Genomic DNA, 25782 nt, shown 5'->3' on the forward strand with positions numbered 1-25782 from the left:
TTTTGGATTTTGTGAAGTTGACGGTGAACCCTAGTTTGAAGAGGGGTTGTATGATATGATTTGTGTGATTTGAGCACTCTATTAACGAATGGGCCTTGATTAGCCAGTCGTCTAGATATGGGAACACATGTATTTGCTGCCTTCTTATGTGTGCAGCGACTACCGCTAGACATTTGGTAAAGACTCTTGGTGCGGTTGTTAATCCGAAAGGCAGTACCTTGAATTGGTAATGTATTCCCTTGAATACAAACCTTAGGTATTTCCTGTGCGATGGGTGTATTGGTATATGGAAATAAGCATCCTTGAGGTCTAAAGTTGCCATGTAGTCGTGTAGTTTTAGCAATGGCAATACTTCTTGTAGTGTGACCATGTGAAAGTGGTCTGATTTGATGAAAGTGTTCACTATTCTGAGGTCTAGGATTGGTCTCAGCGTTTTGTCCTTCTTTGGTATCAGAAAGTACAGTGAGTAAACTCCTGTGTTTATTTGTGTGTTTGGCACTAATTTGATTGCATTCTTTTGCAATAGTGCCTGCACTTCTATCTCCAGGAGATTGGAATGATGTTTTGTCAAATTTTGTGCTTTTGGAGGTATGTTTGGAGGGAATTGTAGAAATTCTATGCAATAACCATGTTGGATAATTGCTAGAACCCAAGTGTCTGTAGTGATTTCCTCCCATGCTTTGTAATAATGACTTATTCTTCCCCCCACTGGTGTTGTGTGGAGGGGGTGAGTGACATGTGAGTCACTGTTTAGTAGTAGGGGTTTTGGGGCTCTGAAATCTTCCTCTATTCCTAGGGAATTGCCCTCATCTATATTGTCCCCGAAAACCTCCTCTATACTGTCCCTGGTAACTGGACGGTGTTGCTTGTGAGGTGCTGGCTTGTGTGCTCTGACCCCGAAACCCCCCTCTAAAGGGTGTTTTACGGAATGTGCTGTAATTCCCTCTGCTCTGCGGGGAGTAGAGTGAGCCCATGGCTTTGGCAGTGTCCGTATCTTTTTTGAGTTTCTCAATCGCTGTGTCCACTTCTGGACCGAACAGTTCTTTTTCGTTAAAAGGCATATTGAGTACTGCTTGTTGAATCTCTGGTTTAAATCCAGACGTTCGGAGCCATGCATGCCTTCTGATAGTTACAGATGTATTAATTGTCCGTGCAGCTGTATCTGCAGCGTCCATGGAGGAGCGGATCTGGTTGTTGGAAATGGTCTGTCCCTCCTCAACCACTTGTTTTGCCCTATTTTGTAAGTCCTTGGGCAGATGTTCAATGAGATGTTGCATCTCGTCCCAATGGGCTCTGTCATAGCGCGCAAGTAGTGCCTGGGAGTTCGCGATGCGCCACTGGTTTGCAGCTTGTGCTGCGACTCTCTTACCAGCTGCATCGAACTTGCGGCTTTCTTTATGTGGGGGTGGTGCATCTCCAGATGTGTGGGAGTTGGCCCTTTTCCTAGCTGCTCCTACAACGACAGAGTCTGGTGGCAGCTGTGTAGTGATGAAAACCGGGTCTGTAGGAGGCGCCTTATACTTTTTTTCCACCCTTGGTGTGATTGCCCTACTTTTGACCGGCTCCTTAAAGATTTCTTTTGCGTGCCGGAGCATACCAGGGAGCATAGGCAGGCTTTGGTATGAGCTGTGGGTGGAGGAGAGTGTGTTGAATAAAAAATCATCCTCGACCTGTTCTGAGTGGAGGCTTACGTTGTGAAATTGTGCTGCTCTAGCCACCACTTGAGAATACGCGGTGCTGTCCTCTGGTGGAGATGGCTTCGTAGGGTATGCCTCCGGACTGTTATCTGACACTGGGGCGTCGTATAGATCCCATGCGTCTTGATCTTGGTCACCCTGGCTTATGGTGGTGTGAGCTGGGGAGTGTGATGGAGTTTGTGCTGGTGAGACGTTAATCACGGGCGGAGGAGAGGGTGGTGGGGTAACTCTTTTCACCACTTTTGGTTGTGGTGTCTGTTCAGTTTGGAACTCCAACCTTCTCTTTCTTCTAATAGGGGGAAGGGTGCTTATTTTTCCTGTCCCCTGCTGTATGAAAATACGCTTTTGCGTATGGTCCACATCAGTTGATTGTAGCTTTTCCTCAAACCTATGCTTTTGCATTTGTGAGGTTAGCGAGTTCTCTTCTGTATAAGAGCCTGAAGCTGGGTCGGTTGCAGTTTGTTTCGGGACCGAAACCCTGTCTGCGTCCTTTTTCGGCTCCGAGGTGACTTTTTTCATTTTCGGGGCCGAAACCTGTCGGCGCCGATCTTCTTCGGGGCCGCTGTCTCGGCGTCGAGCCGTGTCTACACCGGCATCTCGGTGTCGATGCTTGTCTCCAGCACTTTCTCGGTCCCGAGAAGGCTGCGTGCCGGTGTCTCGACCGGAGTCGGACGATCTCGGCACTGTTTGGGCCTTTTTCGGTGCCGACGGTCGGTCACCGAATTTATGGGTGGAGCCATGGCCTGGTGGCAGTGGCGTCCCCTGGGCCTTGTAAATCTTCCTCTGAGTGGTTTTAGACGTCTTACTCACGGTTTGTGTATCGTCGAATCCTTCGGAGTCTGAGTCTTGGATCGAGAAGGTACCTTCCTCTTCTTGTTCCTCGAACTCTCGGTGGGCTGTCGGCGCGGACGCCATCTGAAGTCTTCTGGCTCGACGGTCTCGGAGTGTTTTTCGGGACCGGAACGCACGACAGGCCTCGCAGGTGTCTTCACTGTGCTCAGGTGACAGGCACAGGTTACAGACCAAGTGTTGGTCTGTATAGGGGTATTTATTGTGGCATTTGGGGCAGAAACGGAACGGGGTCCGTTCCATCGGCGTTCTTCAGCACGCGGTCGGGCCGACCAGGCCCCGACGGGGGATCGAAAAAACTACCCCCGAAGGGCACCGGAGCTCTTCGATCCTTTGACGCGGTGTTGAATCTAACTACGCCGATCCCGAACGCAACAATACCGACGGCGGAAAAAAAACAATCGAAGATGGAGTCGACGCCCTTGCACAATGGAGACAAAAGGAGGAGTCACTCGGTCCCGTGACTCGAAAGACTTCTTCGAAGAAAAAACAACTTGTAACACTCCGGCCCAACACCAGATGGCGAGCTATGCAAAACATGCGTATCTACAGCGACAGATGCCATCGAACTGTAATTTATGCATTGTGATGATATGTTATTGTTTAACCTTTTGCATTGCAGAATTCCTTCCAAAAGATTCATTTTTAAGGTGCTTACAAAAACTGTAATTTTGCAATGTATTGCTGCAGACATTCAGAGTGTGTTAGGGTTTGGTCCCCTTCCAGGGCCTTCTAGAGACTTTCCCTGCAACATGCCTGGGCATGGTTCTAGGCTGGGCCAAGACTCTATAAAAGAGAGTCAGCCCACTTCCAGTGCTCACTATTCAGAGGTCCCGGTGCAGAGCAGCAGCTTCTTCCTGAGCTCCTGTCCCGGTGGCCTATTTGGATTTTCCAGTCTTCTGCGCTCATCTCTCATTGGTGATCACTGTTTCCAGGCGGTAAGACGGTGTTTGGACATTTCCCAACACTGTAATTGAGAATTTTCATATTCATAACCTATGTACTGTTAGGATGCATCTCAAAAATACCAGTTGCAGGCAGGTCACAGAATGATCTTCTTAATGAATATTAATTAGGCAAATGGTGCAAATGTTTGTGGTCTCAAGCCACTGATACATACTATAACGAATCGCAATTTGGAGGGGACGCCCTTACCCAATTGTAATTCAGTACAGGTGGGTAAACTCATTTTGCGAGTTGGAAATGTTTTTCCGCCTCAGAAAGTGGTTATGATACAAATCAAAAATGTATTTTGTTGCTGCAAGCTCTGTGATTTTGCGAATCCCGGGAGTTGAGACCACAAAATGGCTTACTACATCAGGACCACAGCACATTGTCCGATGCTTGCAACAGTTTTACTTAACCAAGCAATAAAGACTGAGATTGATTTATTTAGTATGTCAAGTATTTTATTCTCTGCTCTTATGGACTGTGGTCATCTCCAGCAAGTGGAAGGATGGAAGAGGGTATGTAGCTGCGTATCCGAAGTGATCAGCAGCAAGTACATGCTGAAAGTGTTAGGCAGGAGGAGCACTAGTACCCTGGTGGTAGGTAGCAAGAAGAAACGCACTGGAGGAAGTGGAAGGATTGCTGGAAAGTTGAACGCGGAGAAATGTACTGGAAAAAGTGCAGAGCAGGAGGTTGCTGGAAGTGCAGGGAGCAAGTGTGTGCTGAAAGTGCTAGTGACTGTACATAGCGATAGTAGGAGAGTCTAGCCATAGAAGGATGCAGAAGTTGGCAGAGGGTGGAGGCCACAAGATGAAGATGGCGGTCAATAGTCGAGGGGTTGGCGCATAAGGAGGCGGGTGAAGTATGCAAAGGGTGGGAGAGTGTCAGGTGCAGTAAGTAGTGAAGAGACTAGAAGCAGTCAGCAGCAATCAATGCTTTAAGGTTGTAAGCAGCAAGGGGATGCTGGGACCGTGAGGCTGCAGGAGGTGGGGCAAGGAATAGATGACAAACAGAAGTGCAGCAGGGCGAGGCCAATGGTACATGCGCAAGGCAACACTAGGCGCTAGAAAGAATAGGTCACAGCCATATGTGCCAGGCAGCAGCCACGTGTCAGGAACAGGACCGCGCAAGGTGTTGTAAAAAGGATAGTGTAAAAACGTGTGTATGTATCATCAGGATGTTGGCGGTGAAGAGCAGTAAAAACAGTGCTGCTGGCAGCAGACAGATGAAGATAATAGGAAGCTTTGTCACTGCAACTCAGCCAAGTGTTGTTTGTGGAGGCAGGAGGAGGCCCAGTGGTTCCAATGGTAGGTAGATGGGGTGACATCTGTGGTTAGTCATAGGCGATGCACTGGTGACAGCTGGCTGGTGGTATCCCAGAGGCAAAGGGCAGCAAGACAAAGCGAAAGCTGCAGGAGCCAAGCACTCCTGTCACTCAGATGTCTGTGGGCCCTCACCGTGGAAACGCAAGCCCCAGCTCTGGAATATGGCAGCGCGGGACATGAAATAGTAATGCGAATTTGACAACAATATAGTGGAAACGGTAGAAGAGAAGCCAAAGGAGCCTGGACTCGATATGAATGTACCTAGAGGTACTAAGTGAAACTGAGCAGTGTGTGCTCCTCCCCCGAGGGGCAGCACTGTTACACTCAAGCACTTCTTCACACTATTCCAGCACTTAGAAGTCATGCGTTAGGCTATCACTTACGCCAGCTATTCATTCTTTACAATGCAAGACACTGTAGAGCGCTCAAAATATTATCCCTGCAGAAAGGGTCCTCATTCCACACACAATATAAATGAAGCAAAGTTTATTTACCCATCATGGTCGCTTGCTTCAGGAACTTGTAGCTGGTTTCAAATGTCATCTGCTGCAGAGGAGAGGAGTTGGATTGCATTCCCAGGCGATTTAATGGCTTATAAACACCTTCGAAGCACATGTAATCTGCCACAAGCGACAGGTGTCGAGGATCTACTTCAATACCTGTATTAAATAATAAAAGGGAGCAGTGAAGCAGAGCAGGAGCTGTGTGTCTTGAATTTCTGCACTTGTTCTCCTCACAATACAAAATCCTCGAAGTTATCATCGATCCCAGTCTGGAAAACATCAGGAGTTTTCACACTTTGCAACATCATTTTATTTTGTGACTAAGGTCATGTTTATGACCAGAAACAGGATATACATAAACCATAAATTTCACATTGGTCTTGAAACAGTTCACCTACCAAAACATCTTCAGGCAGCTGCCAACAGTGCACCCGTGAAGAGTAAAAGACCACTGGAAACATGAAATGCAACGGGCCCACAAGGGCTTCTGGAAGTCTACACACAGGGCCCAGATTACACAATAGTTCAGATAACACCATTTTGGGGCGGGGCGCCAGGTGTGCATTATGGTGCTTGGTCTGCACACTCAGCAGCTCATGCTAAACATTTGCGCGCAGTGAACTGGGGAGGGTGGGTTTCTGCCTTTTGTGATTGGCCGCTGAAAACTATCCGTTATTTCTGATGCAAAGTGCTTTTTTGCAACCTTTCTAAGTGTAACTGCTTTGAGACATATGCAAAGCTGAAGCGTCACTCAAGCACAAAGATTCACATGTTTGAATAACCTAATAAACAGGCAATAATTCTTGAGTTTTGCCACTGTCATGAATTAACAACAAAATAAGACAGCATTCCATTATGGAGGGCAAAGTTAACACGTAATAACACACACAACACCCCTCTGCTGTAATCGTGGGTTTCGATTGTTTACGTCTAACGCAGGGTCCAAGAAAATCTTCAGGAGTAGAACACTTCTGGAGAAGGAGCTCAATGACCTTAATTTGTAAGAAGCACCTCTCCTTCTTGAGAGACTTGCCAGCTGCTGGTGCACACATGTGTATATAGGTATGGGGATTTACAGAAAATGAACCCTAAAAAAAACAAGCACAATTCAAAGCAAAGGGAACATTAGAGGGACGGCTGTCAAAGGATCATAGCAGAGTAGCAAAGGGGGTAGGGAAGGTTGACAGCCTATCAAACCTGGAACAGGAACAGTACGTAAGGCCAATCGCTCTTAAGGCCGATGATCCGGCATTACACATCCCGAGGTACAGATTAGTAAGGTGCTGCTTGAACAGCTGTCATGAACTCTTTTCTGAAGTGAAGACGTGGAGCCTGGCACTCACCTACTGGGATGAGTGTGGGTATGTGTGTGTGTCCCACCCATGAAGGACATGGGCCACTCAACCCTATCTTCTCTTCAGAGTCTCTGCAAAGAAGGATGCTGTTTACCGTTTGAAATTCCCAATGGTTTTAAAAGAGCTCAACAGATGACTTACCATAAACAGCAAATACATCTTTGATCTCCTTTTCGATAACCCTGAGAGCCGCTTCGATTCCATAGGTATTGGCCATGGCGTGGATGTCATTGGTATAAAGTCGTCTGAGGTCCAGAATCTAGAAGCAATATGGAAGGAGCTGTTAAGTGAAGCTTTCAATCTTCAACACCCTGCTCAGCCAAAAGGTATCCACAGAATTAGATGTGCTCCGGAAATACTGTGACTACACAGACTTGTGGACCTCTAAAGGTAACTATATAAATAAATATAGTTTAATGTTAAAATATATATAAAATAGGACATATTTATTATTTAATTATAAAATATTTAATGATTCATATAATTAAGTACATACTATGTAATTCTAAAATATGTAATACATAGTTTTTTTCCACACTGCCTAGTCCGAATTTAAGAGAGTAAGACTCATATCGCAAGGGGCCACACAGACTCAAAAGCAGTCAAATACAAAAAGGACACATTACTTAGCTTTGGTAATGCTCTTTTTGGTGGCTAATCCTCACCTCAGAATATTGCCTAACCGCCAGCCTGGATCTGGACACTTTTTCATAGAAGTGCTTCTGCACACCCCTACATGCTGTTAGTTTCTTATCTTTTTACGTTTCCCTGTCCTCAGACGCATAGTGTGAACAACTGGAGGTTAATGTGTGCTGAGCACTAGGTGGATGTGAGGGCAGTGAGGAATCTACGTAACTTATCCTTCTAACGAATACTTCTAACCACAGATTCCTCACCTTAAAATAGATACAAAAGCAGTTCATGCTCAAGGAGGAAGGTCTGTGGAATGGACTCTGGCCAAAACGTCTTACAGAACTGTGTGGGCAACGTGCCCTTTCTGCAAGACCTGGCTGTCATGGCAGTAATATTTCAAAATGTATATCAAGGATAGATGCTCCTCCCGCCAATGCAGTGGTAGCAGCCTTAGGCCTGGTGGAATGGGCTTGTAGACTTTCCAGTGCTGCTTCTTGACCAATGATTAGCAGACCTTAAAGCAAAGGACTAACCTCTTTGATAAGAGATAAAAGAGATTCCTTTCTTTGCTCTGGAGAGCCCCACTCAAAGCTACTTTTCCACCCAACAATCTATGGTATGATCTTATGGAAAAGCTTAGCACATTTTTAGGATCCAACCGATGGCGCTCCTTCCTCCTGTTTGAGAGATAAGTGGGAGCAAAGAAAACTGGTAGAGTAATGGGTTTACAGTCACAACTTTAGGGAAGAAGGCCATCCGAGACCCTAGCACTAAATTGTTGGGTAAACGGTTTTCTATGAGGTTTGTACTGAAACTGCTTGTCATTCACTCATACGACAATCTATCGCTGTAAGGAAGACAGTCTTCAACATCAGGAAATGCAAAGGGCAGCTATGCATTTGCGCAAAGAGGTACACATGAGAAATGTCAAAACCAAGTTAAAGACCCACTGTGGCATCACAACGGCTTGGGAGGAACTGTGTGTTAAACCTTTAATGAACCTCATCACAGCAGGTGATCTGAATGAGGGCGGCTGGTCAGGCAAACGTAGAAAGGCAGAAAGGGCAGACAAGTAACCTTTTATAGTGCCCACCGCAAGGCTTTGCTGGGCCAAAGACACAACAAACAAAAAAGGGGCATATTACAGCTTTGTCAGTAGGAGGCCTGTATGTTGGGCACCAGGTCACAAATGTATCCCAATACCCGGGAATAACAGATTTTCCGGAAAGGCATCTTGGTGTGAGGATGACATCCACCACTTCAGGCAGCAAATCAAAAGCAGTTAATTGCTGCCACTCATTCTCCATGCCTGGAAGTATAGATTGTATAAATTCAGGTAGATGGCCCTGCACTGTAGCTGAGGCAGCAGGTCTTCTTGAAGTGGCAGCCTCAACAGAGGGCAGATGCTCAACCTCAGGGGGTCCGTATACCACACTCTCTTGGCCCAAGGCCACTAGGATGATCGTTCCTGTTCTTCTCAGAAATTGGGTCGGGAGAGGAAGTGGCAGGAAGGGATACAGGAGTCCCTGGTTCCATTCCAGACAAAATGAGTCTCCTAAAGAGTGCACTTGCTGAAATGCCAATGTGCAAAACTGGTGACACTGCTCTTTGACGGTGGCAAACCGATCTAGCCAGGGGTCTTCCCACTGGCAGAAGATACCCTGCTCCACCTCGAGATGCAGCTTCCACTTGTGAGCTGCCAGAATACACCTGCTTAGTTCTTCTGCCCTAGAATTCATAGACAATATCAGGTGATTGGCGACTAAGAAGAAATCCCGGGGCTCAAACCATCTCCAGAGACATAAGACCTCCTGAGACAGGACTCCACCCCACCCTGCTTGTTGCAGTACCATATGGTGGTGCTGTCAGTGAAAATCTGCACCAGCCTTCTATTGATGGCAGGCCGGAAGGACCTCTGAGCCATACAAATGATCCACAGATCCAGAATACTGTAGTTAACCTAACTCTCCACTGGAGACTAGATTCATCTTTTCTCCCCCAGGTCACCCCCGCCCCCCCCAACCCAGCAGTGATGCATCCATCACCACTATCAGTTCCAGGTGGGAATGGGAGTGCGAAATGCTGCAGGACAACCTATGGTTGGGCAACCACCACTGGAGTTCCTGAACTATCTCCTCTGAGTCCTGGTTGTTGTTGGAAAGACGACCTCAGTGCTAGGCCCGCTGGGATTTCCGGCTCCACTACAGGGCTTGCATATGCCAAGAAGCCTCAGAGCTACTCCAACCTGGAGCCTGAAACATTGGGATCATAGCCCGAATGCCCTGGACTCACTGCTCAAAAGGGAAATCTCTGAATTCCTCTGTATCTATGTATCTATGTATCCAGGATTGCCCCAATGAACTGAAGCTTCTTAGTCAGAAACAAGTGGATCTTCAGCTCGTTTACAGTGAAGCCTATCTATGTCCAAAAAATCCACTGTCGTCCGGAGATGGCCTATGACTGACTGACGCAAACTTGCTTTCCTCAGCCAGTTACTGAGCTACAGGAATACAGTGGTTCCCCACCTCCAAAGATGGGCAGTAACTACTGCCAGTGCTTTAATGAACACCTAAGGGGCATTGGTGAGGTCAAAGGGAAGAACAAAAAATAGAAAATGCTCCTGGCCCACCTTCAACTGAAGGTAACGCCTATGGGACTGCAAGGCATTTACATGAATACAAGTGCCCCGTAAGCCCAGGGACACCATCAAGTCACCCAGGTCTAAAGCAGACAGGATCTGGGATAACATCATCATCTTGAATCTGTCCTTTCATACAAGGCACTGAGGGAACAGAGGCCTAAGACCCTGAGGATAGCCCTGAGGTCCCCATCCTTTTCCAGACAAGGAAATATTGAGAATAACAACAATACCTTTCTTTAAGTTCGGTACCATCTCTATAACACCTTTGGAGAGCAACTTGTGCACCACCACCTGTAGGAAGATGGACAGATGCACATCTGAAAGTTGTTCTGGTGTATGACGGACACTGAGCGGGGAGGAAATAACCATTTGGAATAATTTTTATGACCCATCTGTTGGATGTAATGGACTGGCAAACCGGGAGGAAGTGCTGGTCCTTCCTCCCACTGGGTGGGCATGAGCCACTGAGGGCACTCTAGAGTGGTTTGTTGGTGGTGTAGCAGGTGAGGAATTTTTGGAAGACTGGTACACTTGCTGACCTGCAAGTTGCTTGCTGAGTCTGTCTATTTACTAGCCCTCTGGAGTTGCTTCCAAATGTGGTGTCCACTTTCTCACTGAACCCACTGGACCTCATCCAGACTTGCCAATGAAGAATCACTCTGTTACCAACTGCTCTGCCAAAGTAATCCCTGGTATATACGCCTGGACAGATAACATATTTGGCAACGTCTTGCTCATTATATATCATCTGGTCCAAAGAGACCCTCAAATCTTCAAGGACTGCCAGCAAGATCTCACTAGCTATGTCTAAAAGGCATCAGTGTACTAGCCCAACAAGCAGCCGTTTGACAAACTGCAGCACCAGATTAGAAAACCTGTTTGCCGAAAGTGTCAATTCTCTTAGATTCCCTCTCTGTTTTTCATTCACTTTTTACTGTTTCTTTGATGATGATTCTTCTTTAGCACATCAAACAACGCTCGTGTTCCCTTTCCGCAGTGAAGGATGTGATTTTTCCTCACCACGGAGAGGAGATATAGCGTCCTTCACATGTGCTATAGAAGAAGAATCATCAGAGAAACAGTAAAAAAGTGAATAAAAAACTCTGAGGAAGTCCCGTCTAGAGGATGAAACGCATTGGCTGAGCTGATGCTGAATAATCATTAAAGGAATAAAGAAACAATTTTGGATTGAAACACAATATCATGGCTCCCACGTCATTGGATTTTTAAGAAAGACTGTATTTTTAAACAATAAGAATTAGAAGTCATGTTCTAGTATTACTAGAGTTTTTTTTAACGCTCAAAGAAATTTCTTTGAACTATCTTAGCAATACCTTTTATGTGTGGATTTTGGTATCGGGTATATGTTCTCTGAGCAATAGGACCATTAGGAGGTAGAGTGCTGTATCCTTACACTCTAAGCACTAACACCTGTGCAGCTGTTTGTTGGCCAATAATGCTCTTCCAGTGGTTTTTGTAACTAAAACAACATTGTGAACTGTCAGACTCAAAGGTGGTAATTCAGTTGCAGAAGGATCTTGCAAACTATCTGTATTCAACACTTAAAACCCACTTACATCAGCATATCTGAAGAGTTCAGGTAAGTTGATTCCTTCTGTGTTTAACATGAGTTCCCGGTCTCCAGTTTTGTCGGTAGATTCATTTAAAAGGCACCTGGTGATTCCCCTGGTCTCATAGACAACAGCAGTCTGAGCAAGCGTGAAGACAACAGAGGAAATGTCAAAGTGAACCTTTATCAAGGGAAGTTTCAGTGTGATCTGCAAAAAGAAATTGAACATTCGTAAGGATCACTACCAGTGCTTCCACTAGGATAACGCAAACCATGACTAGATGATGCATTCGCTATGTTACACACAAAGACACAAGTTCTTTATTTTGCAAGTACTTTACTTTTGTCCCCACCTCCACTTGATGCAGGGGAACACGCATTAATCAGTCCACAGCCCTCCAACACTAATCCCCAGCACGCTTAGTCTTCATTAAAATATTGATGCATAAAGAGATAGTCAAGGAATGGGTGGACATTAGTAATATTACTAGTGTACTCTACCATTATTTTATAGTACATATTCCTCACATTTCCCATGTATCTAAGAACTGATGAAAATCCTGTTTTCCCCCAGAACCCATACCTCAATAGGGGGAAGGAAACTAGAAATAATCTGAAGGCCTAGAGAAAGATTCCGAAGCATGGCTTCCCCAATGTGACGCTCACTTCTGTAAAAAAAATAATAATAATAATAATAATAATTCCTTCATTTTAATCACAGACATGGTGGTCTGCTGAGCCCAACAGGCCACCATCCCTGTGTTTTTAGCGTTTCCTAATGTGTTGCAAATTGCGACCTACCTCATGAATAATAATAAAGTAGGTCGCTTTGCAACCCATTAGGAAACGCAAAATGAAACTCCATGAGTTTCATACATTTGAATAGCGATTCCCTAATTGCGATTCACAGGGAATCGCAATTTTATAAAATGATACATCTGGTCCTTTATTGCTCCCCATGAATCAAGAAAGACCCATGTCACAGATAGAGTTGTGGTAAATGAAAGCTAGAATCCAATTGGCTGCTATCCCAAACGTATTCTTGTGAGGATCACAGCTACCAGGCACATCATCGCAGTGTGATGCTTGCCATATGCCAATTGTTATGTTATATTAAGAATGTTACTCTAGGCAACATTTGCAATAAGTGTCTGTTTGGTGCTGGTGGATGGAAAAACTGCTTTGTCAAGAAGGGAGGGCCAAGATGGAAAACAGTCTGGTGGACTACATAAAGAGATTACAATGGAAGTCTTTTATGAGTGCATAACAAGTGGTTCTGTAATTTTAACGCAAAGCAGGAATGGTATTTCTTTCCCATAAGTCACATTCTGTAGAGAGGGACAGATATGGGTGGCTCACTCAGACAGGTCAAGGAAGAACGCACGTCAGCACTTCATGGAGAAAGACTAAGGGCCTGATTTAGATCTTGGCCTTGTTACCACCAAGCTGCGTCAACAGCAAACTCAAGAAGACGGTCAAGTCGAAAGTGTTCTGCCCGCTGTATTTAGATGTTATAGCTCTGCAAGCGGAGGACTGGCGACGGATATCTGACGGAGGGAGATGGCGGTGGGCGCCAGGGGACTTTGTACAATGGCAGAGGCTATGGAATAGAGGTGACACACACACACATACACACACACTGTCCCTTAGCCATAGGTGTCCCCCTGCACTACACAACACACCACATACACACCATCATCCATTATAATCCCAAAACAACACGTTCCCTCCATACAGAAAACAGTGACATACATCCATTATACAATATACACACACCATTAACACTGCACCCACACATGACACAACCACAACAACCAACACAACTACACACTCACACAACTACACACATCACACCAACATCCGCCAAACAACAACCCTCACCTGAATGTGTCACATGGCAACACAACATCGATCTCAATTGCAAGTGACACACATACAGACACAACCACACCACCCATTCCCCCTCCCTCCACCTCAACCAGCCAATACACACACACAGACACACAAATAAACGTACTGACTCACATTCACAACAGAGAGCAACCAACCTACCTGTACAGGTCCCCTTGCAATGCACACACATGGACACCGTTTGTGCGGAGAGCCAGGTGCAGTGTTTTCCCTCCTAAAGCTAGTATCACTCACATTGCTGCCACTAGTATAATAGTTAGCATAGTTTCAATCTCAGGGATTTGGTGGATCAAGCTGATGGATAGGACCGACTCAAAAGGATCACATCAGTCTCATCCACACTTGTACCATAAAGGTTAGTGATGGCACCAGTTTGCTATTGTATAGTTTGTAGAAGGTGGCCACACACAAAACCATTTGTAATGGACCCCTCTGTGGTCCTACTTCGTCCATTCCTATAGTAATGTGAAATTTAAATTGTTGTGGAATATTGAGAGGCCTTTTAACAAAACGTCCTCCCTGGTGTAAAGCTGTTGGTGTTTGGTTCGAACAATGGCATATCCCACTTTATCCCACCCCAGCCCTTAAGTCTAAATTTGAGTGCCTGAATTTTGCCCCTTAATTTACTGGAAGTGGTCCTTTAATGTTCTCTCCCTACGTCTGCTCATGTGCTTTCCAGAGAGAATCAGACGTCAGCCTGCACCCTCCTGGATCCCTGCTATTGTAATGAAGATGCCTCTAGTGTAAGGTTTGCTTTCAACGAGTGAAGGAAGACTGAAGGAAGAGTCATCCTGTGAATTGCTCTCAGTCCATATTTCATTATTTTCTCCCTCACCTTCAATCTGTTAATTTGGTTGTGAAGATGATAAACTGAGGCCAAAATGCAGTATCAATTGTGAAAGTGATCATATGTCTTATGGACTTAGGAGAAAAACATAAGGTCTATATAGTTTAGAAGTATCTCTTTTCATAAATTCGCAAATGCCACTTTCCGTGAGCCACTCTTGAAAGTGAGGGGTGGACCAACTACCGCTATCAAATTGTTGGTGTGATCTGCCCTTTATTGGGTCCATCACTATGTTTATTTCATTGCCAACACTTAGGTCACCCTGAATGTACTCCAAAGCTGTGGAAAGGGTTAGAAATGGTTCGTTAGTAGCATATAGCTTAAATATATTATACTCTCTCAAGCTCATTTGTATGATCATCCTAAGAATCCTGCCAAACTTATCTGGGAAAACTGCCTTTGATGTCCCCATAAATGCAGACTACAAAATATGGCTGCTACCGCTCTCTTCGCGGTTGGTGAGGAAAAGTGTTTGGCTGGTAAAAACTAGGATTTCTGTCTATGCCAATCCATCATTAGTAAGTGGGTCTCCTGCAGTAGACACAGGTCTGCACTAAAATATTTCAGGATTGCCAATCTTTTAGCCGGTGTGTTCTATCTTTTGACATTTAGGCTGATTAGCTGAATTTGTGTTGTGGTGTGTTAAGAGCTGTGACAACACTGACCCACATACTCCAAAACCTGTTATGGGACTGGTTTAGGAAAGTGAAACCTCCTCCGTCTGCTAGGGTGTTATCTGAGTGTGTCGACCTTCCCCTCCAATCCACCCTCGGGTCTAAGAGGCTACTGAGTGTAGCAGTATACAATAAGCCAACCAGAACTTAAACCCTCCTTACCTGAGCAACATCCTGTTGAAAGCAAATGATACTGGAATTTCCTGCTTATACCAAAATCGTGTTTGTCCAGATCTACTTGTAACTCTTAATTGAACCCCATCTTAACACAACTGCTCCTGGCACACCTATAACCACAAAAGCATCAGTCATTTTAAATCGGGTGTCTGCAAAGCTCTATCCTGCCATCATCTACTATGCCAAGTGGCCACCAGGTGGGCCTGTCATACCTACCACGCTCACTTTGGGCTTGCTGTTGCTGCCAGGAGACCAGTGTCTTTCTTCACCTCCCGCATTGCTCCCTGTTTAGCCTTTTCAATGTCCTGGTGTGAGGGTGCCAGGTTTTTCCAGCCTCTTTTCACCACCCTCCACTGTTTTTGGGCATTTTTCTCTGGCTGAACAGAAGTGTTGTTGTCCTCTGGGCCCGGACTGTCAGGGATGCCGAGAATTCGTCTAGCCTTTGGTACAGTTTTAGTGAACTGTTTCGGCTCATTCAAATTAAAGATAAGTCAGAAATGGTGGTCCCATTGAAAGGGATTATTATTTACTCTGAGGTGCTCTGTTATATGTTAAATTGCTTTCCTGCGCTGTAAGGCAGCCGTTGCCAAGTCATTTTACAGTGACTGTCTATGACCCGCAAAGCTGATGCAATCTACACAATGAACCAGGACCTTCCTCCTCACTGAAAAAAGAACCAGAGTCAATTTATCAGGAGCTATTCTGCTCATATTTGTCTGATGGGTTCAATCTAGGCAGATAGGAGGATCCTCTGGGCGAATGATGAGGGAGTCTCTGGGGAAATGCATGCAGATCTGGACCTTCTGCTCCTCTTGGGCCTCAGAATCTAATATTTTTACGCCCTGATCTGTTTTCAATGTCCTCCTGTTTCAAGGCAAGATCATCACAGCATTCCTCCAAGGTCAACACACTGATGCTTATGTAATTGATCTCCTCAGGCTTTTCGTCCACTGTCATCTTTAGACTATGGATTCTGGTGCCTCGCTCTGTAGTATCTTGTTGCACCTCTTTTCTATAACCCTACAGGTCTGTTCTACTTGTACCCACCTCTTCTGTGATCTCTTTAAGGAACTGTGCAAGTACTCCTGTGACATATTGAGCCTCGAAGAGGGTTCTGCCATCCTCTTAGGGGAGGATCTTATTTATCTGCTCTAAGGGGTTTATTAGTGAGCGTCTCCTCAGCTAAGGATTCTTTTGGACACATACTGGCAGGTATGCCCAACAAGTGCTGTGAAAGCTTTTTCTCACCTCTGAGCAAGAACGGCTGACAGATCAGCGCTTAATTTGTAATAGAATAACTGCTGGTGCCAAATACTATGCTGAAACGCACATAGCAGGTGCTATTAAATGTCAGAGCGCTGAATACTAAGGCTGAGTAGCCTTGAACCCACTTCTTTAATCACTGCCAGGTACTCTCTGTCCCTCTACCCCTCTCCTGCTGGTTCCTTCTTTCTCCCTTTGTAATGGTTTTTCCATCTTTCTCTTCTTCCATCTTTCTGTTTTGTGTGTGTTTTCCCTCGCTTGTCTTCGGAAAAGTCTGAAAAGGGGAAATAAGTGCCGGTCCCCCAAAATGAGTGCTGGTTCCCCCCACCGGCTCAAATTAAGCACTGGTGACGGCTGGTGAAGCCCGCCAGATCCTGGGGTCTAGGGAGTGACTCATTGGTAGTCCCTTTTCCTACTGGAGTAGCACTGTCCTTGGGAGTTACACCCTTGTATCTGCTGTGTGACGCTATCTTGCCAGGAATTAGTGAGGGCTAGTTTAATCACTTATGCTTTCTACAATCTGTTCTGGGACGTGACTATTAAGGTAAAACCTGGCTATCACTGCAGTGCTATTGTCTTCAGCAGTTTGAAATCTCTTTTCCTTCTTTAAAGGTCCTGCACCTAATGTGTGGGCACCCTGTGGCAAAGTGTCAGATCTCTTCTTCTGGAACCTTCAGATGCGCCGCCGTCAGGATAGTCTGTCCTCTTCCTTTTCAGACCAGACTTCCTTCAATGTCATTCAGTGGTCCAGGATCTGGTAGCTGTGGATCCAGGATAGTGTTCCATTTGCCCTTGCACCCCTTAAGTGTTTCCTTAAAAAAAAAAAAAGTGGGGGGTTCAGAGGGAGAGCATGGCACTGCTTGGTTACCAAGCAGTGCTGGGGTCTGGGCACCACTGGTGTGTACTCCATTACTGGGCTGCTAGGTCTGGAACAGCATTGAGCCCTGCCTCACCTGACTTGAGCCAAAGCTCAGACCAATTTCTCAAAATGGTGGCCGCTAGTGGCCCTGCTGAAGCCCGCAGTAAAGTGCTGACTCCTCACTATCCAAAATAACAAGGTGATGGATGGAATGCTTGAATTAATCTCAGCCACTGGCAATCACTTGCAGCTGCATCCTAATCGTTTTTTTTTTTTTGGTCACTGTGCACCGTAGTTTGGACCCAGCCATATGAAAATCCTTCTTGAGCCTGTTCCCCATGGGAACAGTCCAGACCAAACTGCCAGGCCAAGTCCTCCCTGAACCGGAAACAAGCATCCTGGGACCGGTTTTAGGGGGTCACCCCTCATCAGACAGTCTAGTTTGAATCAAGTGGCACATTAAGCCCAGGTCCCACGCCTGAGCATACCCAGTGTACTTAGGGCAGCAAATGCAAAAACAACAAGGTGATGGATGGAATGCTTCAACTAATCTCAGCCACTGGACTGATTTGTAATTGGAATAGCTTGGCAAACAAAATAACAATGGATTTAGGCCCAGATCTGTGACTGTGGTGAATTGATATTGTTCATCATTCCGTCCATCATCTGATCTTTTTACAATTGTCGCCCTAAGTGGGAAGGGTATACCCATGCTAGCTATGCCACTGAATTTATGCTAACCTGGGTGATGAGGGGTGATGTCCTGAAACAAGTCCCAGGATGCTTGTTTTTGGTCCAGAGAAGACCTGGCCTTGCAGTTTGGGCTGGACTGTTACCACGGGTCAAGACTTATTTGCTGGGTCCAAAGTGGAATGACATGGTGAGCAAGTAAACAATGGATTTAGGCCAAGATCTGTGAATGGGGGCGAATATTTGACATTGTTCAGCAATTGACTCCTCACTATGGCCAGGTTTTACCCGATTGCTTGAACTAGTATAGTACATCCGTCATTTGTAGGGGACACACTGGAGTACCAAACACAAAACTGACAACGTATAAGTCAACATAGATGACAAATGCACCACAATAGCCACTCTAGAGGAAAATTCAAGAATATGTATAGAGAGATTTAAGTAGGTTGTGCACTTTCATGTGATAATTGTATTGCCCAGCCTACCTCAACAGACGACTCAACTTCTACACCCCATCCTGCCAACTCCGCTCTCGCTACCGTCCCCCGCATCCGAAGAGCCACTACCGGAGGCAGATCCTTCTCCCACCTCGCCGCCAAGACCTGGAAAAACCTTCCCCTGCCCCTACGACAGACCGAAGACCTGCTGACTTTCAGAAAGCGGCTCAAGACCTGGCTATTCGAGCAGTAGCAGCACCTCCCACCCCACCCCACCTTAGCGCCTTGAGACCCTCGCGGGTGGTAGCGCGCTTTACAAATACACTGATTGATTGATTGATTGATATTGACCTAGTGAATCAGAGACCACAAACCCTTAATATCTTATCTTATACCTGGGCTGAGTTCTTCCCACTCTTTTGAAGCTAGCTCACCTGGTGAGAAGAGCTTCGCTTAAGACAGGACAAAGTGTGGGTAGGCCCTGCAAAATATCTCATCATTCTGATGCCAAATTCAGTGCTCATCTGGCCATTGTGTTTGATATAAAAATCAATATGGGTAGCTGCAAGATTTGTCGTGCACCGTATCCACCACTAAAGGAAATACCATGTTATCTATGAACAACAGGTCCCAATTAGTCAGTTGGTGAAAGCAAGTGATCCACTGTACACCTGTTCATGGGTTCACAGCCTAAATTACCACTTCTTGGCAACCTGGATTCTTTAAATCCAAGCATCCTGGTTACAGAACACCTATTTGCATGTTGAGAAAAAGTTATATAGAATGAAACTCAACAAATATGTAAGAAATCATGAGGCTATGACCCAATTCTAGTCCAAAAAAGCTAATGAAGGCACATTCAAATGCTATGTTGAGGGCACATGCATGCATCGCGAGAAAATATCAACTGCTGATTGGGTCCTCATTCCCGTCTTCGCCCACCTGTACTATTGAGAGTACAGACTTTTGAAAAACAAGATGTGGAAACCCATAACACTGCTCCACTTACCTCGCACCACAATCCGTTTTCTGTGTCATAAGTATAGCTCTCCACAGCCTGCAGACCGCTCAGGACAGCATTTATTCTGAGTTCCTTTGCCTCTTCAGTGTGAGCTGCCCTGGTGCCCCCCTTCTTTGTTGCTTGACAAAGTAAAGAAGTGGTTTCAAGATGCTCTTCACTAATGGCTGCACCATTGTCCTCATCTCCATTCTCAGCATCGGAGCGGGCCCGCCTAGTATGGGACGGTGGGTCATCCTCATTCAGTTCTTCTGCATTCTCCTCATTGCCATCATTCTCTTCTTCCTCGCTCTCATAGTCAATCTACAGGGGGAGAAAGTAAACAAAATATATCTATTTTATTTAGTAAAGGCAGCTTGAAAACCATTATAGGTATTGGAATGGAGGAAACAGTTCAGGAATAAAGGCTTGTTATGTATCTTTACTAACGGTTTTGGAGCTAAATGTCAACAAGGTCAATTTATTGTTTCTTGCTTTTAACAATCCTTTCTTTGAAATCTTTGCAAACCAGGAACTCCAGCTTGAAAATAATAACCTGTTCTAGCAATCCATGAACACAAACAGAAGCTACTGATGTTCAACTTCAAAGCCCGCTTTTCTCCACTGGCTTCAAGGCCTTGGGACCAACAATGGCATAGCCTGTGTTTCGGCATTCTACTGTGGCCGGATGAGGTTAACTCCCTTTCATCTTTAGGATGTAAATACGAATTGATGTTCATATTAGGACACGTACATAAGAGTTGCAATCCTTTTGTTTGTAGTACAGTATAACAATTGAGCTTCTCTTTGTAGAATATATTTAGCTCCTTGACCATCTCTCAAAGGGGAGTGTACTCCAGAACAACATTTAGCGGGCTCACGTACGGCTGCAGCTGAGGGTAGTGATCCAGTTAGGTACTACGAGTATATTACACTAAGCGGTGTATGTACAGATCATCGTAACACAATCGGAATGTCCTACATTAGGAAGAAAGAATTAATACAGCAAATGGCGTCCAGCTCTTATCTGACTCAAAATATTGAAGTGTTCACTTTTTCTGGAATGTTTCAGTGATTGATATGTTAGACTCATCCTACTATAAACATGCTCTTTTAATACTGTGACATAAATGTTGTTAAAACACAGTGAACAGTTCAATACAATCTCCAAACATCTGATTGAAACACCTTTTAAATAGCTACACTGCAACTTAGCTAGTTTGCTGAAACTACACAGATAAGTTTTCTAACTTCATGCTGTGAACATCAGCATGAAACAACTATATAAACGCCCTGTGCACCCACCTGCCAGAATATGGGACGGGCAGACTCCATAGTGGACTAGATGAACGAAACTTTTTTGTGTTTGAAAATGGTCCGATCCACAGAATTGGGCCGTTTGCGAACGCAAAAATGCTTTTAGGTATGTAACAAGCCCAAAATGTGACTCGGTAACTTGTTACTGAATCACTATCTGGGTTTTTTGAATCAGTATTTGGAATGGGCATCCCTTCTAAATAACGATTTGCACTGGTATGTAAAAGTGTTGTGGGACTGAAATGCAGTTGCAAAACATTTGCATTTTACCACCAACCCAAATTTGGTGGTAAGCCATTGGGTAAAAAGAAAGGAGTCCCCAAGGTACTTCTTCCCAATTGAGAATAAAAAAATATATATTTTTAAGAGCAGGCAGTGGGTCCCACGCACCACCGCCTACTCTTCAAAAATGAAAACAAAACTTTTCTTATAAATAAATAAACAAAGATTGCTTTATTTAAAAGCGATCACAGACACAGTGGTCTGCTGACCGTAGCCATTACCAAATGACGAAGAAACACAAGAATTCACTATTTGGTAACCGCAAACACTAATCTTTGTACATCTGGCCCTTTCTTCTGACCCAGCGACTTGTTCAGACAAGCTCCTATATCTCATCAGCCGCCCCCCCCACCCTGTGACTCAAAAGCCTGCAACCAAGTTAACTTTCCACAGAGGCAATAAGGGCCGGCTCCAGGGCGGTGCGAACAGTGCCACTGCACCGGGCGTTGACTTCGGGTGGGGGCACCATGTTTGCTAGCATATTATGATTTTAAAAGCATCTGCTGCCACGTTCCTTGCCATAGGCAATTTTCAAGCAACAATCAAAATGTCAAGATAACTCCTGTGACTAATGGACCTGCTGAAAAGAGAGAGATCGAGTTTTGTCTAGTAGGTTATAACTCATAAGGTAGGGCAGAGGGTTAATGTGCCTGCTGCACAGAACGTGCACTATGCAGATCACAAAGTGCATATAATACAAATAGGTCATTGGGTTACTGGAGAGATCCTTTAGTTACTTGCAGTTTATGAGCTAAAATCCTAACATAGAACAGTGAGCTAGAAACTCCCACCAAAGAGCTGCGTGAAACTGCAAGGTACAGGTTAGAGCGGTATGATCTTTTGCCCAGTCTTTCAGTATGCTAATGTTGCAAAAAGGGTTCATTTTGGTAGAAATCAATTCTTATTAGCAAAGACAACCCCCAACCACGGTGGTACTTTGTGAATTATGAGTTTCTGCTTCTCCAGATCAAGCACTCTCAAACTTTACTGCCCACCGGTATGGATGACGTGACCCCTACACCTTGGCGTCCTCTGTCTTATGTCACATTTCCTATACACTGATGTAGACACATATGATAGATCTGCCTCTGTGTAATGTGTTTGTGATGTAAAGTGCTATGACACGCTACACAAGTATCAGTGGTGCTACACCAGGTGAGAGATAAGAATGTATTTCGGCAGTAAAGCAGAGCCATAAAAACACAGTACACATTTTTAAAACATGATAAAAAGTCATATACAATCAGTAGGTGAAAACAAATACGTAATAAAACAATAAAGATAAAAACATGCGGAAGATACCAGCAACACAAATTCACATTATTAACAGGCCATTCGTTTTCTCTTGGCAAGGGCACACTTTGAAAAAAACAAGCACTGGCAAAGCCAAGAGGTTTCGCCTTTGTTTTTATTTCTATTTAAGTGGATTGTAAAATATTAGAAAAAAGTTATAATAATTTTTATTTCAAATTTGATAAACCGTTAATAGTTTATCAAATTTTTAAACAAACGTTATCATAACATTTTTGTAATATTTGTATTCCAGTTAAATAGAACGAAGAAATAAAGGTGAAACCAAATGACATGACGCAAAGAAGACAGAGAACCAGCACCCTGTATTCTTGTACCGATACGCTTTAAGTGCCCTCAACACACGGCTCCCTCTATTGTAGTACCTTGTACTACTGACACGCTTTACGTACCCTCAATACGCACCTGGACACGAGAGAGAGAGTGGGACAGAGAGCGAGGTAGTTGTAGGTAGAGGTAGGTGTGGGTAGAGGTAGGCAGAGGTAGGTAGAGGTAGGTGTGGGTAGTGGTAGAGGTAGGTGTGGGTAGAGGTATGTAGATGTAGGTGTGGGTACATTTTTTATGAGTCCATTGGCAGTGTATACCGAGCTTGAATATTGTTTAGGTCTCAACGTTTTTTGCTGTGAACAATCTTTCGACCCTTTCCAGGATGCAAAGATCTCATCAGGACATTAGTAATGGGGGACCGTCTTAGAAGGCCAGTGTGATGCAGGTGATATGGAAGAGTTGGTCCTAATGTCCTAATTGGTGGTACATGGGATGGTACACAATGGTGAACAAAAATGAAACTCATTCACTCAGGGGTATATTGCAATGACCCCTGAGTCTCAGAACTGTAGAGCCATAAAATGAGAGATTTTTGACGGCAGGCGTAGTGCCGCCCAGAGAAGAGCAAAGTGCCCTCGGATGAGGCAAAGTAGAGGTCTCTTTGAGGTTTCCAACACGCAGTCTGTGTGGTGTATAAACTGCCTCTCTGGAGTCTACTTGTAGGCAGCCAGTCCGCTCACCGTCATTGTCAGTTCAAGAACTCTATGTAGCAGCAAGGCCTGGAACTCACTCTCCGTTACTGTCTGTGCAGACTCTTACTTACCAGCTATCACCTACTACTGAAGATGTGGTGTTTAACCAGGATGTGGCCTGGCTAGCTGGATTGTGCCATGGTATTCTACATAGCTGTAGTGTATGTTCTGAGCACACACACAAACACACACACACACACAAAGATGTCCCAAATACACAGAAGCGACAACCCAGTATCATTTGTTTGTGCAGGGGTAAAGAAAGAGGGGACATTAGGGGTAGCCCATTAAGTATACATTTCTTCATTGTCATGACCACAGTTTCAGTAGTTTTGGTTCAGCTCTAAAACCTATGTATGAGACTATTTTTGTTATTTCTTCAATTCGAAAAATAAATGCAGTATTCATTTCACTTACGTTCACTACATCATCTTTAAAGAGGTGGAAACCTATTAGAAAGGTCTCCTGCCCTTTCAAATCTAATGTTCATACATCTCTAGTTCATTAAAGATTTACCAACTGATTTCAGACTCAAAATGTACTGAGTATCTTCATCAAACAATATAAAGGAATAAGACACTTCTATCATGATTAATGTGAGATGTCATTCAGTTTGTCCTCCAAGATGGCGATCTCACAGTATAGTCACGGGCTTGCTGACTCTCATTCACTGGTTGTGTGTTGAACAGGCATACCTAATGTAGTAAAAACTGGCCAAGTTTTGCAGCCTCCAACTGCTAAGGCAGAGCAATATAAAACAATACAGTGTACATCAGACTGCACAAGCGACCAAGAGCCATAGATAATGAGGCTGTCAGGAACATAGTATATGCAAAGGAAAACATTATGAAGCAGCTTTGAAAGCAACAGTATAATCCGCACAGTAGACATAGAAAAGCATTAAGCAGGACCACTGTAAAATTAACTGTACTGGTGGCTTTTCACAACACTCCTGAAACATGATAATGATGTTCTATCTTTTCAAGTCATTAACTTTCAGTATCATTTTTGGAACACTTTACACATCACTTTACTGTAACCACACTATTTAAGTAGTGTTACAGGAACCCATACGCAAAGCCAAGCATTGGAAAAAGAAGCGCTTGCTGTGAAAATATTAGACAAAGTATTTACCTCATCATCCTGTTTCTCTTTTCTTTTAGCTTCTGTGGCGTCATCATCCCCCTCATCTGCTTCTGCGTCTACAATCCGGACTTCATCGTCCTGCTCGGCTTCATCATCATCTTGAGGCTGATACGCAAGGACATCTTAGAATTAATCACATTTGTAGTTCCAGTTCACATTCCTGCAGATATCCGCTTTATTTGATATGTAGTGCGAATTATGATTGCTCTTATAGGACAGGATGGTCAGTTAGTTGTTAGTGGGCAAAATTAGGCAGTAATCAGTGTGGGTACCACTCTTTCAATCAAATGTCCCACAGCCATAACAATATTGCGCTCCAATTAGTTAGCCAAGTTACACATTTGGGGCACTTGAATTTCTCAGAGTAGCGGAGACAAGCTGTCAAGACTGACTCTAGGAGTAGGTAAGGGTTAGAAACTCAGAATCAATATGACATAATACACAACAGTCAATGACATCAAGATACTTTCAATATTTAGCAAGTAATTTCATACTTCAGTTTAAAAAGAAGATATCAATCAACCAGTCAGTCTTTTTAGAGTGCACTACTCACTCATAGGGTCTCAAGGCGCTGTGGGGTAGTCCTCAGGGTTCAGTAGAAGAGCCAGGTCATATGGTCCTTCCTGTATTGAGGTAGTGATGGAGACTGTCTGAGGTGGAAAGGTAAGGTGTCCCAATATTTTGCTGCAAGGAAGGTGAACGATGTTCCTCCAGCCAAGGACTTTTTAAGTGGGGTACGGTGGTGAGCAACTACTGGGAGGGGGGGAGAAGTCTGGCAGGTGACTAAAAGGTGATACAGAGGTTGAGGTAGCAGGGCCCAAGGGTGTAGAGGGCCATGTAGGTGTGTATGAGGAGCTTGAAATTGATACTCTTCTCGATGGAGAGCCAGTGGAGATCTCAGGTGTCCTGTGATGTGGTCTCGGCGGGGGATGATCAGGATGAGTCTGGCGGAGGTATTCTGGATTTGGTGTAGCTTGTTCATGTTCATCTTGGTGGTTCCGGCATAGAGGGCTTTGCCATAGTCATTTCTGCTTGTGATCTGGGCGTGTGTCACGGTTTTGCGGCAGTCACTAGGGATCCAACTGAATATCTTCTGTAGGAGTCAGAGGGTGTGGAAACAGGTGGAGGCGACAGAGTTGGCCTGTCTTGTCATGGTTAGCACTGAGTTGAGGATGATGCCGAGGTTGCGTTCGTGGTCTGTGGGGGCTGCCACGTGTTGAGGGCCACCAGGAGTCGTCCAAGGCTGAGGAGCAGGGTCCCAAGATGAGGATCTCGGTCTTGTCGGAGTTCTGCATAAGCCAGCTCTCCTTCATCCAGGCAGCGACTGC

The 25782-nt window shown here is 44.8% G+C and overlaps 1 protein-coding gene across 1 annotated transcript in view; it reads right to left on the reverse strand.

Annotated features, from left to right (window-relative positions):
• POLR1A (RNA polymerase I subunit A) overlaps positions 1 to 25782 on the reverse strand; it is a 361957-nt gene that overhangs the window by 11730 nt on the left and 324445 nt on the right. Inside the window, exons 29-33 of the mRNA XM_069204279.1 lie at positions 24443 to 24559; positions 19392 to 19703; positions 11529 to 11729; positions 6819 to 6936; positions 5314 to 5478 (exon numbers count right to left, since the gene is read on the reverse strand). Of these exons, the coding sequence (XP_069060380.1) occupies positions 5314 to 5478; positions 6819 to 6936; positions 11529 to 11729; positions 19392 to 19703; positions 24443 to 24559 (913 nt within the window). The remainder of the gene's footprint in view (positions 1 to 5313; positions 5479 to 6818; positions 6937 to 11528; positions 11730 to 19391; positions 19704 to 24442; positions 24560 to 25782) is intronic.

The sequence above is a fragment of the Pleurodeles waltl genome, chromosome 1_2 (genome assembly GCF_031143425.1).
Source record: "Pleurodeles waltl isolate 20211129_DDA chromosome 1_2, aPleWal1.hap1.20221129, whole genome shotgun sequence".
In the NCBI taxonomy this organism is placed as follows: Eukaryota; Metazoa; Chordata; class Amphibia; order Caudata; family Salamandridae; genus Pleurodeles; species Pleurodeles waltl.